This window comes from Pogona vitticeps, chromosome 1 (genome assembly GCF_051106095.1).
Source record: "Pogona vitticeps strain Pit_001003342236 chromosome 1, PviZW2.1, whole genome shotgun sequence".
Taxonomy (NCBI): Eukaryota; Metazoa; Chordata; class Lepidosauria; order Squamata; family Agamidae; genus Pogona; species Pogona vitticeps.
Window position 1 is genome coordinate 255,269,607 of NC_135783.1, and position 16,705 is coordinate 255,286,311.

Here is a 16,705-nt window from a genome sequence, read left to right on the forward strand (position 1 = left end):
ACAGTGCTCAGTGTGAAAGCATAAACAGCAGCTTCCTAAAGGAGAATAAAAACAAAATAAACAATTGTGATTTTCTATATTAACAAACCTCATCTAGTAGCTTTCACCTTCACTTGAGGATAAGTTTTTTGTTGTTTTTTTTTGGAAAAGTTATGTGCCTTTGAGTCAGAACTGATTTATCTCTATCAGAAGTTTCAAATGAAGTGAGATATTTGAGGAATAGTTTTACCAGTTCCACATCCCCAGTGAATTCCCATGGCTGAGCAGAAATTTAAACCCAGGCCTCCTGAGTCCCAGTCTGTTACTCAATCCACAATAACACACTGGGTATCCTTTTGTAAAGGTAATGGATCTTAATTGTCCATTAATCCAAGCCACACAAAAATCATTTCCTTTACAATGGAAATAGCTCATGCCAACATACTATTGTTGTGGAAAATCCATTCCCTTAGCTACTCTGAAGATTTTAGCTAAGCTTGGAGAGGACAGCAGAAACCTGAAGGGGTGGCAGATGATGTCACTGTCCCTATCAATTCAAAGGTGGTAATGCTCTGGGCCTGTGAGCTTAACTTCACTACAAACCAATTATCAAGTGGCTGTTACTTTTATTTGAGTAATATATTGGTAGTTCATATACACTAATGTACTTCTGCTAGTTAAGCAGCTTCTACTCTGATTTACATCATTTTATGATTTGATCATTAATGTTCATAGGCACCATTGACCTGCTGAAGGAAAAGTGTCACCTTTTTGATAACTGAATTCCCTGACAGCTAGAACAGTTACACAAGTGTTAGGCTGGCCCAGGTTAAAGATAAAAAACACTCCTTTATTCCTCTAACAACTAATTATAATCAAGCTGTATTTCATGATGGGGAGTATGGGTTTTCACCTATGTGCACCCATGTGATTTATTTATTTCAGGGCTCCTACGCCATGGCCTTATAATTAGAAAGCAAATTTACCGTAGAATTCATTACAAACCAACTCTGCCTTGGTACCAATCATGAGTTTACGTATCACTGCGGACCCATAGGATCGCCTATAAATCCCACTAGGCCTCTTATTTTTTTTTCCATGTGTGATTTTTATTTTCATGCTGTACAACCTCAGCAGGCATTATTTGCAACATAGGTATGGGTGGCTGAACCTCAAGAGCTTGGTTGCTCTGTTGAGGTTGGTACAGAATTTGCTGGTCTCACTCACTCTCTCCTCTCTCCCTCAATCTCTCCTTCCCCTTCACTTTGAATAACTCTTGGTCAAAAGAACTGGATACATTTTAGTCATACCTGTTTAAATGTAAGTGATGGAGAAACATATGTAGTATTGTTACATATTAATCTTTGTCCATGCACATACAGTAAGATTGCCTATTAATCCTTGTTACAGATATTAACGTGATTCTCGCTTCATTTGCCTGCGCTTGTAAAGTTTAAAATGGAGCAGAGTTTTGAAATCCTGATTAACTACTGACCTTATCGGGAGAGAAAAAAATCCCCTCACATTTTTACTGCTGTTGCCATTGGTTATGATGCTCTGAAGCAGGCAGAGGCAGCAACTGATGCTGATGGAAAAGAAAAGGTAGTGGATGGAACGCGGGCGGGCGGGCTGGGGGGGGGAGAGGCAGGCTAAGGTGTTGTCAGGGATTGGCTGCCTCTCCTGTCAGTCGGAGCGGCGGGCCCCAGCTCTTCCGCTGCTCCAGCGCTCAGCTCTCCCTTGAACAGCTCCTAGAGAGAAGAACTAAGGCGTGCGGGAGTGCTGATGACCAGCACCATGCATCATCTTCTTCTCAGGCTTGGATCTTAGATTTCCTACCCCTGTGCTAAACACTGGCTAAGACCTGCTCCCGGCCATCCCTTTCCTAGGCAGGCAGCAAACAAGAGGGGAAACAAAAAAGAAGAAGAAGAAGAAGAAGGACGAGCGACTCTTCAGCTAAGTGGACTAAGATCAGCCGAAGAGTGTGTGTGTGTGTGAGAGAGTGTGTGAGGCGGGCTGGATGCTTTGGTTGCACAGCGGCAAAGTGGGAATTTAAAGAACTGCAGTGAAAAAGAGCCCCGAGATTCCCCAACCACAGCACAAGACATAACCTCGCAGAATTACAGAGCGCCAGGTAGAAATGACATCTACTGGCAAAGAAGGCAGCGGAGCTCAGCATGCACAATATGTTGGACCCTACCGTTTGGAGAAAACCCTGGGCAAAGGACAGACAGGTTGGTTCTTTTGCAGCAGCCACCCCAGAGAGAAGGTAGCAAGCACTTGCGGAGATGATGGAGCTAGGAGAGCCTAGGCTCCCTGGTCGTTTCCATGTCTTTGGCTGATGGGTAGCTTGCATGACTGTAAGGTGGTTTCTCTCTGTCGCTCCGTCTGGTTTGTTTTGGGTGTTTTTTTTTGGGGGGGGCAAATTAAATCTTGTTTTAACAAGCCCAGGTTGCTTTGTGTGGATCACTCCTGGAAAGGGGTGGTGTTCTGATGCCAGTCAAAGTGCGTGCGGGGAGGGGCTGATTGACTGGAAGGGGGGGGAGAGAGAGAAGATGCTCGTCTGCTGGTGAATTTTGTGTTGATTCGGGGCACCACTTTCATTGTTTTCCTTTTTTAAAAAAAATAGAATTCAATCACATTGAGTGGCACATAGCAGACAGTGAAAAGAGGAGGAAGCTGGGAGTTACCAGCAGTGTTTTATGACATCATGATTGAAAAGGGTGTAGTCCTTAAGGTGCAGCTGGTGGAGGTACGATGTTTGGGGTCTGTGTGAGGGGGAGATGTTTCGTGCAATCTATGACACTGCCTTCATTCATTATTTGGAAAGCGTCTCTTGCACTATGAGAAATGGGAAAAGTCATCAGAAGCAACAAAACAAACCCCTCCCCCCACATTTCAAATCCTTCTCTGGCCATATTATTTTGTTTTAATCTCACTGTATTTTCATGGACTAATTCAGGATTCCCTGTTCTTCAGTTTGTTGCCAGTGGTTTGTTGCTGCTGCTGCTACCTTTAAGGAACAATGGCAAGCAATATGAAAGGAGGGAATGTAGTGCAGGGCATTAGCAGGGAGCAGGTGCTTTTTCCCTATGTGACATAATTAGATCCCCTCCGTGCATTGAAGATTTGGACTCGCTGGTTGTCTGTGTTGGTAGATTTACTTCAAGGGCAGCAGAACAGTATAATTGCAAAGAGGGGAGCGTTGCAGAAATGTCAGATGTCTGCCTGCCGGTCTTTCCTGATTTTTTTAGCCCCCCCCCCTTTTCATAACAGGTGCAGCGGGCAATCTTGTCTGGCCACCAGATATCGCTCAGTACCCCCAGAAATGGGTTTGAATCTTTCTGGCGTGACATTTTTAGAGAAGGAGGGTTATGAGCACACATCAGATAGGTCTTCTCTGAGGCTTGTGGGTGTTAAGTGTTGTTCATAATGGTGGGACAATAAAACATGGTGCATTGTGTTTTGCTTTTTGCTTTTTTTAAACGACAGCCTAGCTTTGCCCATCTGTTGTCTAAAGGATTTAATAGGCGTTTCCATCTCCAGCTGCTGCCTCTGTTCTGCCTGTTTTCTTGCTGCCCTGCATGGCAGCAGCTCTGCAGTCCCTGCAATTTTCTTAGGGACTGAGTTGAAATCCAGATCTTTCTCTGAAAGGGACCAAGCTTTTCTGCAATGATTGATTGAAAACCACTACCCCCCATCCTTCTCTTTAAACCCCATAGCAACCATTTGTAGAATGGAATTGTTATGAGAATGGCACTGCTTTAAAATGGAAAGGGACTTTTATTTGTTTCATCCTCCTCCTCCTCCCCTACTGCAGTGGCTTAATACATCTGCTCCCCTTAATTCTTAACAGTGTTGAGTAAAAAAATCCTCCTTCTCATGAACCTGATTCACCATGAAATATATCTTGATATAAAAAAGAACCAAGGAGAATAAAACTCTCACCAAAATGATTGCAATATCATGATGCGCCAATAAAAATAGTCCTGTATCTAGAGAAGATCGCTTGCCATATACTATTGGTTGGTTCCTAGATAGGCCTTATCCCTGCTACACAGTTTTTACCTTCTACCTTCAGAGAGTTTCCATTCTGCCTAATGCCCATCTATGAGAAAAAGTGTATTTTATTGCATACTCGGTAACATTAGCTATATTGCGGGCTGTTCCTTATGCCAGCTTTCTCAGAAGTATGTCCTACTGAGTTCAGCAAGACTTACTGCTAAGTAAGTGAGCATAGACTTATAAGCTTTGGGTCCAAATCACAATGTGCAGTATTATGCTCCTAAAGTGTTAGCAGCAATTTCCCCTCCCCCTCCCCTTGCTAATCTTCCTATCTTCCTCCTAAGTGATTAGAGAGTGGGGGGGGGGGGAGGAAGTGTGGTTTGCTGCTGCCTGCCTTTTCAGCTCTTTGATAAACTAAACTACAGCAAAGATTGCTCTTAGTGACCTTACTTTTTGATTATCCGTAGGCTTTTGTGCTTTCCATTCATAGGCACACATGTTCATGTAACGTACGGACATAAAATGTAGAAGTTCCCCAAAATATCTCTCGGGTCTTTTTTACGGGCCAGTACTTCTTTGGAGCAAATCCTATTGAACTGATCAGTGAGACTTTCTCCAAAGTAAAGATGCATAAGGATGGAACATTTTGTTTTTCAACTGTTTTTGACCTGAATATATTTGAAAGTGATGAACATCAACATTTGGGTTCCTTAAAAAGATTCAGAGTTCACAAGCCAAGCCATGAGGTTTGTGTCCATCACTTCTGTGTTTCTTAGGGAGAGATGGTAAGCTTCTGATAGGGCAGACTATAAAAATTCAGATGCTGGAGTCTGCATAACCTTGTTATGCTGAAGTGGCAGGTAATTTAATAATATTGTACAGGCATTCTGCGTTGAGGCCAGTGCTGTGATGAATCAGATCATAATATTGCATGATGGCAAGAGGGAAATGGAAGGTTCTTTCTGCCTCTTTGCAGAAAGGTAATTTGGTCAAATGCATCACAGCTCAGAAAATGTACTATTATCCATAGCTTGCTGGGCCATTGCAATTGTTATAACTGTTCAGACTCCCCCTATGCTCTTTTCTTAAGTAGGTGAAACCTGGTCTTGTAGCATGTTTCTTTATGAAGCACTCCCTTTAGGAAGTTTTGCCCACACCTCTGAAGGGACAGGCTTTCTGTAAAACATGAGATTAAAAGAAGGAGGAGGAATCGGGGAAGCAGTGGAAGCTGCAAGGAAAGGAGGATTTTCAGGTGTCAGCTAAACTTTGAGTAGCTTGCTTTAACCTCCATGCAGGCTCTGTAATGTTACTGTTCCTAATGACTGTGAAACAAGGAATGTTTACAGACAGGACCCTGCTGGCTTTTGCACAGAAGCCCAGATGCTGTGTCTGTATTGTCAGTGGAAGTTGGTGGCATCTGGTCCTGGGTATGTAAAACTGACCTGGCAAAATGTACTCAGGATGCATTTCAAAGACTGGATGATGACTGTGCTGATTCTCATTCAAAGCAGGGAAAGCAAAGCTTGTCCTGAGGAGCCTCCAGACCTGGCACATCAGGCCTGCAGAAAATGATTGATGTCACAAAGGGAGGATTATGGCCTCCTGCTTTCTAAAGCAAGAGAGGGGAACTGAGCAAAAGGCTGCAAAACATTTGCATACAGCCTTTCCATAATATGGCTTGTGTGGCAAGAGCTGGGGGAAGAAATTCTTTATAATGCAGTGTAAGAATTCCATGCATGTATAATTAAATTAGACCACTGTGGTAAGACAATTGCCCATTTGTTATTGCATAAGGCAGGGTTCCAAGGGGTTCTACTATTGTTTCCTAAAAGTGTACTTGAAAAAATGTGCATTCAGTGAGCGAAGGGCAAAGAGACATGAAGCAGTGAAACAATCTAATAATCATATATTTAAAACTGTATTATGAGGAACCGTCTTTAAAAATACTGGAATTTAAAGGAATGAGGAGGAGATGTTTTATATTGCATTGAATTACACTGTAGCTTAATTATGGGAGGTTTGCACTGTAATTAACAATAATGAACAAAAAGGGATGCACTTTTTTGTTTTCAGTAACACATCAGAAAACATTTGTGCTTAGATAACAAATTAGGTATAAAGTACAAACATTCAGATTTATTATTCAAACAAAATGAGTTCTTAATCTGTTTCATAGGATATTTTCTGTGAAACAGCATTTCACAGATTTCAACCCTTTACTCAAATTTATATAAAGGTAGTCTTTCTGCATACTCTGACCTCTTTATTCCTATTTGAGACATGTCCTCAATATTAAAAACAATAGCTTGAAATGTCATGTGTTCTGGTACTGCACTTAATTTCAACTGTTGTCATATCCCGCTCTGTGGTAATAATACTAACATGTGAGATAATCATCAGCATCAGGTGCTGTGAAGTCAGTTATGACTTATGGCAACCCATTGCAGGGTTGCTAAGCAGTGAATACTCAGAAGTGCTTTACCATTCCCTTCTTCTGGGGGTGTCTTGGGACTGTGCAACTTGCCCAAGGCCATACAGGCTGGCTCTGCTCGCCAGAAGCACAATGGGGAATTGAACTCTCAACCTCCACAGCCAGGTATTTAAACCACTGAGCCATCCAAGTGTGAGTTATCTGTGTTGTTTTAGTTTTTATTAATTGACATCCTGATGAGGAAATCATTGGTCTTCTTACCAATTAGTTATTTTTAATTTCTTATTTGGAACACATCTAGATTTTGGTAGTACTTAAAAATATACACTAGTGAATGTGCTCCACATTCTGAGTTTACTTGCTTAGGAATGAATCCTACTGAGCTTAATGGAACTTCATTAAGTAAGGGCACTTCTATCCACAGAGCCAGCTTTTATAATAAACTGAAGTAAAACATCTGCTTTGGGCATAGACTTCATATAATCAGGCTGTTATGGAGTGAAAAGATACCCACTATGGTGTAATGGATAGACTGATGGAGTAGGACTCAGGAAACCTGGATTTGAATCCTCACTCAGCCATGGAAACTCACTGGTGGTGTGGAACTGGTAAAAATGTTCCTTAAACACCTTGCTTGCGTTGAAAGCTCTGTCAGGGCCACTATAAGTCAGTTTTGACTTGACGGTACATAACATAACATGGAACAAAAGCTGACTTTGCCATAGAGGTGGATGGTCTTTGTTGACAGGAAAAGTTTGTTTGTTCTCATGGATCCCTCAGTGGTTTTGTCCTCAACCGTGATGTGTTACTGTAATGCTTGTCTGGAAAAGAAATGGGAGATACTGCTTTTTGGTAATGTTGGCTGGGAATAGTTGGGTCTTTGGTGGCAAACAAGGCTTTAGCATGGAAGTGGCCACAGCAACATTGATAGATAGTGAACTTTGACAAGAAAAGGATCTTCATACAGTATTCAGCCCTCTGAGCTATCAGAGCCTTAAAAGGAGAGAAGAGATGACTGTTCAGTTATAAAAATTATTTTGTAATGCGGCCTACATAATATCTACGGTATATGACACGGCTTATAGGGGTTTCAGAGTAAGGTAATTTTGGTTTGCCAATGGCTGAAATCCAGTAGTAGGTTTTACAGCTAGGATAGGTCCATGGAATTGGAGAAATTTGCAGAGGAGTTGACTCACCAAATCTCCATGGATTCAATGGGCCTGTTTTAGTTGTGAACTACTACCGGATTTTAGTCAAAGATACCCAGTTGTCACCCTAGTCCCAATAGGAGAATGACATCCCTGAAAGGTTGCGGGAATGGAGCTTAGTCTAATTCTAAAATAGTTTTACATCTTCACCTACAGTTTTTCTGGACAAGGCCTAAGTCCAGAGGAGGATTTTGGGAGACCATGTGGCTTTGCTAGCATGGGTCAGAATCTGCTTTTTTAAGGCTTTCTTTGAATCTTAGCAAGCTTGGTTTCATTTAATGGCACTCTGCATGATACTTTATTTATGTTGCAGCAACATATGGTCTGAGACCATACTTTGGAACCTAAGCCCTTTCAGTACAGAAATAGGTTTGTAGCCTGAAAGGAAGAGTGTGTAATATTATACTAACAAGAGGTATTTCAGAAGTGAAAGATTTTGGAGAGGTCAATGGTTCAGGTATTGGGCTGCGGAAAACCCTGAGGTTAGGAGTTCAGTTTTCCACTCTGCCTCCTTGATAGGGGCTGGACGTGATGATTCATAGGGTCCCTTCAACTCTGCAGTTCTAAGCTTATTGTTATATTATTATTTTGTACAGAAGTAGCACATATGTTATAGACTGTGAAGAGTGGCATGATGTTTAGTGGCTGGTGCAAGAAGCCTTGCAAGCTGAGAAGGAAAGGTGAGTGCAGCTGCCATCTACAGCCCGCCCATAGGCTTCCACTCTTGTGAATAGCTCTGGCAACCAAATGCTTCTGTATGAGGTGTTGACTTTTTAAAATTTGTTTTAAAGCTGGTATGTTTTATCAGATTGCCTGGCTGCTGGATCTCTTGCACTGATGAAATTTCCTCAAAATGAGATACTAGACAAGATACTGGAGAGATGCTACTGCTCTCCTACTTTCCAGATAGTCACCATAGTGCCTCCTTACATTAGTGATGTACATTTTCAGGGTATGGAACAAGGTTTACCCTTTTACCTATGGTACCACATGAGATAGGTAAAAGGGTAAACCTTGTTCCATACCCTGAAAATTTACATCACTAATGTAAGGAGGCACACAAGGTTTACCCTTTTACCTATGGTACCACATGAGATAGAGGGACGTGGTGGCGCTGCGGGCTAAACCGCAGAAGCCTGTGCTGCAGGGTCAGAAGACCAGCAGTCCTAAGATCGAATCCATGCGACGGAGTGAGCTCCCATCGCTTGTCCCAGCTCCCGCCAACCTAGCGGTTCGAAAGCATGCAAATGCGAGTAGATCAATAGGGACCACTTTGGTGGGAAGGTAAACAGCGTTCCGTGTCTAAGTTGCACTGGCCATGTGACCATGGAAGATTGTCTTCAGACAAACGCTGGCTCTATGGCTTGGAAACGGAGATGAGCACCGCCCCCTAGAGTCGAACACAACTGGACAAAAATTGTCAAGGGGAACCTTTTCCTTTACCTTTACCACATGAGATAGGGACCTCAGTCTGTCTCATTGAAAGGTCAACTCTGTGATGTTTGGTTGATCCCTGATGCTATAAGTGGAAGAGCTACCATTAAATTAAAGGCTGTTGAGTCACACTGCTACTCTTCAGGATATACCTGAGTCCTGGGACTTACTGAGTCTTAAAACTGTATCAAGTTATGAACAATTGTAGATGTTACAGGATCCACCACATTCTAACTTCCCAGTTAAGGAATTCCAAGATACAGTTAGAGACAAGGTGAAAAATAATTTTAACTCAAAAACAGCATAAAAAATGGCTGTCTTTTCTAGGAGTGAACACTAATACTACTTTGAAACTACAACTTTGTTTCTTGATTTATTGTGAAATAAATGTGATAATGTTGCTATTTATACGCCTAAATCTTAGATATCACCAGAAAAAGCAATTCAGATGTTCTGCTGTTGAGATAGCATTTGTCTTTGTATTGTTTTTATATTTAGCCAATAAAGAATTGTTAGTTCAGACTAACTTGGTCCCAATCCAGGATGGATTTGATTTAAATCAAGTTGATTTAAACCACGATTTAAATAGTGATTTAAATCACTAGTCAGTAAGACCTGATTTAAATCATGATTTTTAAATATAAATATTCATTCTTGCTGGTAATTTTTAGTATTTGCAACCAGGTGAAGATTTCACATTTAGAATAATAACCTGTCAGATTAGTAAAACAGCTGTATCAGAATTTATTTTAATTTAATAGGTTAATCACTAATATTTGGATAACTACTTAAATTGTTTTATTTAACCAAAACAATAATATGATATAGCTTACAAATTCTTGTACAGTATTTGCTTAAACTTCAGTGTTTATTAACTGATGAGGTTAAACAATATATATATATATTTAAAAACTTCAATCTATGTGCTCAAAAATCTCAAGATTTTAAAGCTGCTCAGAAGATTTCACTTTCATTTTTGCTGCTAGCCCCTCCCTCCTCGCACTTAGAGCTTGGTACAGATGTATTTCACTCCAAACAAACTTCAATCCTAGCATTTAAGGCAACGTGTTCATTGCTTGTACATAGATTTTGCAGAACAAGTATGGAATCAAGGTCTTTTCCTGAACTTTATTTATTTTATATCATTTTTCTCTGAAAAGGTGCATGTTATCTCAGCTTGGATAACTTGGATTAACTGAGTTAGTTTATCAAAAATATAAATTTTGCATGAATATACAGTTTCATGCTTCTATTTCATGCTGAATAACCTTTGAACTATAATTTATCTTAAATAGAAAACTATCTTTAGATAGATTTTTCCTAAAAAAGCATATCATTAAAATAAATTTTATTTAAATTTTCAAAATTGATTTAAATAAAAATATGATTTAAATAAAACAACTGATTTAAATTTAAAAAACTCCAATTTTAAATTTTTTTAAAAAATCATTGATTTTAATCCACCATGTCACAAACTAAAATGGATTGCAAGCTGATCCACAATGACTGGTAGCACACTAACTGTTGTTTCACATGTTCTCTGTTACAGATGGTAACAACACATGGGTAATGGACTGAAGTATGGACTGACTCTAGGGTTACTCCTGTTGAAGAGGTTGTGCTTTAGGATGAAAATACTGAAAAATTAAAAACATTTATTAACATAATGAATGATTACTTAGGACAGAAATCTCAAAAGTTCCACTTGAGAAACTGTTTTTTTTTTTAACCTGGGTTCTTGCTCTTCTTGTTTTATATTGCAATATCCTCATCAGCTTCATCTAATTCAGTGAAATGCTGTATCATATAAATGATGATCCTAAACATTTCACAAACTTGCAATCCTCCCATTCCCATGATCAGTAGCAAAATTGTTATCAGCCACATGCAAAAGGGAGATAGCAGAATACTATGGGTAGCTCTTTCATCTGCAGGTGCCAAAAATGACTTTGCGGGGGGGGGGGGACCCTTAAATGTTAGGATAGATCCTAAAACAACAAGGTTTTACTGGTACAGAATGTTGAATGACTGAATCAGAAAATAATAAACCTTCTCATTGTCATGCTGATTAGCTATTTTTAAATGTCCCACCATTGCCCATAGACATCAGTGGAAAAGCAGATGTCATCTGCTTTCATCTACAGTGGAGTAGGAAACTGAAACATCCTAATGTGTACTGCTAATGATCATGTGTAGTGGACACAGCATGCTGATGGATAGAAAAAATGAGAGAGACAGAATGTTATCAGCAGTACTGAGATTATGTAACAGAGTAGAGAGAGGTAAGCTTGCTACTTAGTGAATGGAAGGGTAGCATAACTCACTGAAATGAGAAAGAGAAAGGCTATGAAATCAGTCTGAGAAAATCACAGGAAGGTTTTGAGAATAAGGCGGTTTTAAGCAGTTTTTGTTGATGGAAGACTACAGCAGTGTTGTCCTTGTCAGATTTAAACAATATGTAAATGCTGGTTGCCGCAGTAGATCAGCACAAAGATATGTGAGGGTGGTATCTTCAGTGGCGCAGTGTCAGACTAGACTACTTATACAGTATGTGAAAGAGTCCTGTCTAGTCCATGGTCCCCGAGGGCAGTTGTTGGATCTAGGTCATAGGTAGTCAACCAAGTGGGTTCTAAAATGAGGCAAGCATGCAGGCAGGCAGGCAGTTTGGACTGTTGTACTGCCACAGTTTTACTGTTTAGGTGAAAACAAAGGCCAAGCCATCTATTCTGTTTTCTATATATGTAATAGACTGGGCCTGGACCTGTGAGCAGTGTTGTGGAAATGGCAGCCATATTTGTCTGGGCAGTTTATTCTATGTTGGTCTGACAGACAGAAATGTTGTCAGCTTAGCCTCTAACTGACATACCTGTATCTGGGAAGAGGAAACTTTTTTTTACAACTCTAAGCAAATTGTTTTATGGAGTTTTATTGTATTCTGTTGTAGATTGGTGGGTTATAAAGTATAATGCAGTAACCCTAAATACAGCTTTGAAAATACCCAAACGAACCCAAACATATGTTGTTCTTTGAAGGAAAAAACATAATACAACACACAAATTTTGTGGGCACTCCCCAAACTTAGATCATTTGAATATCAATTTAGGGCTGTAGGCTGGATTTCTGTTTCCTGCCCTGAACACATGAACCAGTATCCTGCTCTGTAGCTCTGTCTGAACAAAGAGAGTGATGGCAACAGCCATGGCAAATTGCTGCTAATTGAAGCATTCCTTTCTTGATTTGGGGATGCTCACAGCTCACAATCAATGATACAAAGTTGTAGGCTTTTCACAATTAAAAAATTGGAAATTTTAAATTAGCAGCAATCTGCTGTGGCCAGGGTCATCACTCCTGTTCTGCAGGTAGAACTACTTGAACCAGATTACTGACATAGAATGCCAGTCTACTCGCTGAATGCTCAGATACTCCTTCCCTTTTCCTTAGCATTTCTTTGGCCACATAAATGTACATATTTCTAAAAGAAGCGTGGTGAGTGTCCTTCGCTACCGTGCACAAAATAAACTGAATTGTGATACCAGATAATAGATTCAATGAATTAAATGTCTTTTTCTTGCATGGAACATTGGGAACCAGATGTTGATTTCCTCAATGTTATTTGTAATTTGAATGTGGTGCATTTCTATTCACAGTTAAATTATGTACTTACTTATGATAGGCTTATCTGATATGACATTGTCTTTTAATTTTGTTGATTGATTAATTGAGATGCTTTGTGTATTTCATACATCATACAGATGTTTCATACATCATTTTATAATCCATTCCAGTGTAGCATAGGTATATGTGTGTGTGTGCTCATACCCAGCAAAGAGATTGCCAGTTTTGGCATTAAATACTTTGGATGAGATGGGAGTTTGAATTCAGTAGTCCCATTTAACTAGGATTGCAATATTGCATTTTTTTAAAAAAATGAGGAGCTTAATGCAAATGCCCTTCTCTAGTCACACAACTCATTTCTTGGGCCAGTCACTACTTCTCATCCAAACATACCTTACAGGTATGTTTGTGGAATAAAATGGGGGAAAGGGAGCTATGGGAGGTAGACCTGTACACTGCTAGTGCATTTAAATAAAGGTTTAATAACATTTTGTCACACAGGCTTCTGGTGATATTCTCATGAAATAGCTGTTGATTTTTGCCATCAGTTTTTACTGATGGCAAAACTCTCCTATAAATCCATGACAATACCACAAGAATGACAGTGTCGTGAAATGAAAGTAAATTGCAGAAATCTAGGGCGGAAATGGATATTTTCTTCAGAGGTACAGATTGAACATTCTATTATGACTAAAAAAAATGTAAGTTCCCTCTCTTTGCCACATTGACTTTTTATAGTACACAGAGAGAAGGTGTCAATCCAATATGGTACCTCCTTCCAAAATCCTACCCTATTAATGTAGGATCCACTTAATTGAATACAATAAATATCCGAGTAAGCAGTTCAGAGCCAAATAATTTTTTTATAATATAACTGATGTAGAATTAGTTCTTCGAAAAGGACAATTATAACTTCGGTATCTTTGCTTGAAACCTCTTCCTGGAAATTTAATATTCACATCAACCATAAGCATAACCTCAACAACAACAAGAACTACTACTACAATAAAAACAATAATAACAACAAACAGAAGCTTCTTTTATTTTGATACAACTCTTCTTGCTCTTCTAAGACATGGTGTATAAAATATAATAAATCCAGGAAAACCCCAAAATCTGGGTAGTATGGCAATTGCACAGCAAGCCTATAAGTTATGGCTGCATCAAACCATCTGAGCACTACTTATGTATACTTGCTCTAACATAGATATACAAATGCAGCTCTGGGTTCTAGGTGATTTTTATAACTTACGGAAAATTTTATAGATCTGTAGCAAAGTTTTTGCTTTTCATGGAACTAGTTCTATCCTTGAGCGTGGCATCTCCAGATAAAGATAGCAGACAGCAGACATGAGAAAACAGGCTGTAAGGATTCTATTCCACAACTATGGAACTTGTGGTATTCTAGTTGTTCTTGAAGTCCCATCAGCTTTAGGCAATGGCAACCAGTAATGTAGTATGATAAGAACAGTACTATAGTTCATAGCATCTGGAGGGGAGAAGGTTTCTACTTTCCTTTTGTTTGAGTTGTTACCAGTCACAATAGGCAATAATATATTCTATATGTCCACATTATGAAATATAATTATTAAAAATGCCAGTGGATTAAAGGTGACTAAAAAGATGCCCATGGAAAGCTGAGTTTTAAATATTCTAGTCATCTTTTTCAAGATTAGGGGCAATTGCTGGAAATGTATCATGAAACCCAAGTTGCTAGAGCTGATTTGTGTAGTGATCCTTTTAAAAAAAGAAGGCTGAAATCTTGTGCAGCTACACGTGTGTAATGTGAAGCTGTGAAAGTAGTAGAAAAAAATGGTACTGTGAAAGAAATATCCACAAAATACTTCCACAGGTGGCTTGCACAACAGTACTGATGTGTGGATCATGCATTCAGTTGTGCAACTTCAATTGCAAACCACATAGTTAATTGCACAACTGTGACATGAACTGCACAATCATTTGTGCTACTCTGGCTGCTGGAGTGTAAGACCCAGCACATTTCTGCTAACCTGAACCAGATTTCAGTCGATATAATGTATACAAAGTGGCATCTAATCAAAGAAGACAAACTCCAGTGCAAGCTATGCTCTTCATCAAGAGGAAATCAGTTCCTGTAGGCACCAAAACACGCTTTTGCAATGCTCTCTCTGTTATCTTATGCCAGTAGGGGCAATAGGAGAGAGCCTCTGCTAGAGATCCTCTGCTACAACATTTCCTTTATGAACCATTTAGGCAGTTTAGGCTACATCGGTGCTAGTATGTTGCCCAGCGTATTATTCGTATAGAACAGAAGCATAGTAAACATAGTAGAAGTTAATCTCTGAATTGAATTGACAGGGAAGGAAGATGAGATGAACAATAGATGGCCAGCAGTCTGGTTTAATTATACTGGAAGATATGGCTGTTAATAACCATGCTAAAGGGCTTTGATACTTTCATAACTGGTGAGTGAAAAAGATTCACAAAAAAATGGTCATCCCCTGTCCATCTCATCTGCATCCCGTTATACATTTGTACTTCACCTAGGATGCCAGGATTGCAGGTATGATTGTATTTTCAGTTAAGTGTTTCACTTTTTATTTATTTAACTTTTCAGAGGTTAGTCGAAACTATTTTCAGACATCCATTTAGTAAATGCGCTTCTGGCTGCTTGCGCAATTTATCAACAACAGCTTCCCTATCTCCTGAGGCTGTGGCCATTTGTAATACTGCAGTTTTGCAGTACAAGCTTTCATGGGAGTAAAAAAATGAATATGTGTTTTTGTGTGCATTTCAAAACTATGATATAAACCCATTTAGGAGACACCAGTTTTTCAGGTTTACTTTGACATGCACATAACAACTCACATAAACCTAAGTCTCCAGCTGGTTAATTAGAAGTCCTTTGGACTAGCATATGCATGAGAAAGGCTCATATATATGCCCGTGCTTAGGCCCTGGAAAGCCTAAAGAACTTTGTTTCCCAATATGGCAGATAATTAATTACACAGTGGATAATATGCACCAGATTCTGCTAGTGCATCCAGTAGGGCATGTTCCACCACTTGAAAACCGTTCAACTGAGCAATAATTGCGAGATAGTCAGTGCAAAGAAAAAAATTGTTGCCTTGAAGTAGTGGTTGATTGTTGATATAGATGTCACCAAAAATAAAATAGGAACAGTGTGCTGCCCGGGGGCAGACCATTCTTTTGAACCTTTCATCAACTGTATTGTCCTTGAAAGTTAATGAAAAATCTGCAATTTTCCCGAAGTGTTTCTGTTCTTTTAGTCAGTTTGTGCTCCTTCTTGCACTATGGAATATTTGCAATAATACTTGATGGTGAGCAGTATCATATGTGGCTGAGAGGTCAACAAAAGCTATCTCTGTGATCTTCCTCATTTCAAAGCTGACCTCTATATGTTGTATTAAATGTAGTATTTGTGTTGTACAATTCTTCTTAGGGCTAAAGCTAGCCTGTTGCCACTTGTGACTTTCTCTGAATTTTTGGCATCCTGAGAGCATCAAGACAATTATTGAAGAAATTAAGGACTATTTCTTTGTTACTGTGCTGAAATGTTTATCTGTTCTATGCGGATGTCATCCAGACCATGCTGTTTTTGTAGGCAGGAATAGCCTTTTCCAGTTTGCTTAAACTGAATGGTTTTGTAAGGCCATTAGTCTGGAGTTGCTTGTTTTTTTTTTCAAGTTTGACTTCCTATGGCAATCATCAGATATGCCATTAATAAGATGTTGATGGGCTATTTGATTAACTGAAGTGCTTACATGAGCCGTGACTTTAGATGGGTCATTGTTAATCTGCTTTAATAACCGCCAGGCCTTTTGACTATTTCTTGACATTTTTATTTCTTCCATGAGTTTTATCCAATTGTCTTTTTCAGTTTCTAAGACTGAAGTAATTAATTGCTGCCCATGGTATCACCCTAGCTGATATCGTGGGATGAAATAGATGCCTGTAACCTTGCTATCATCAATAGATTAGAATTTAATATGAAGAACATAATTTAGATGATAAAGGAGCATAATGTGAATACAGT

At 39.4% G+C, this 16,705-nt stretch overlaps 1 protein-coding gene and 1 long non-coding RNA gene across 25 annotated transcripts in view; one reads left to right on the forward strand and one right to left on the reverse strand.

The window, feature by feature from the left end:
• Positions 1-1,085: 1,085 nt before the first annotated feature.
• On the reverse strand, positions 1,086-1,608 carry LOC144586052 (uncharacterized). Its single transcript, XR_013540760.1, has 2 exons — positions 1,475-1,608; positions 1,086-1,289 (listed from the first exon to the last, which is right to left on the reverse strand). It is a non-coding gene; the product is annotated as an uncharacterized LOC144586052 (long non-coding RNA).
• Positions 1,609-1,610: 2 nt separating this feature from the next.
• The window catches only part of BRSK2 (BR serine/threonine kinase 2), a 536,847-nt gene continuing 521,752 nt past the window's right edge, over positions 1,611-16,705 (forward strand). For all 24 annotated transcript variants that reach the window (XM_020788805.3, XM_020788806.3, XM_020788808.3 and 21 more), the window contains exon 1: positions 1,611-2,210. In XM_020788805.3, the coding sequence (XP_020644464.3) occupies positions 2,117-2,210 (94 nt within the window). In that variant the 5' untranslated portion in view covers positions 1,611-2,116. The remainder of the gene's footprint in view (positions 2,211-16,705) is intronic.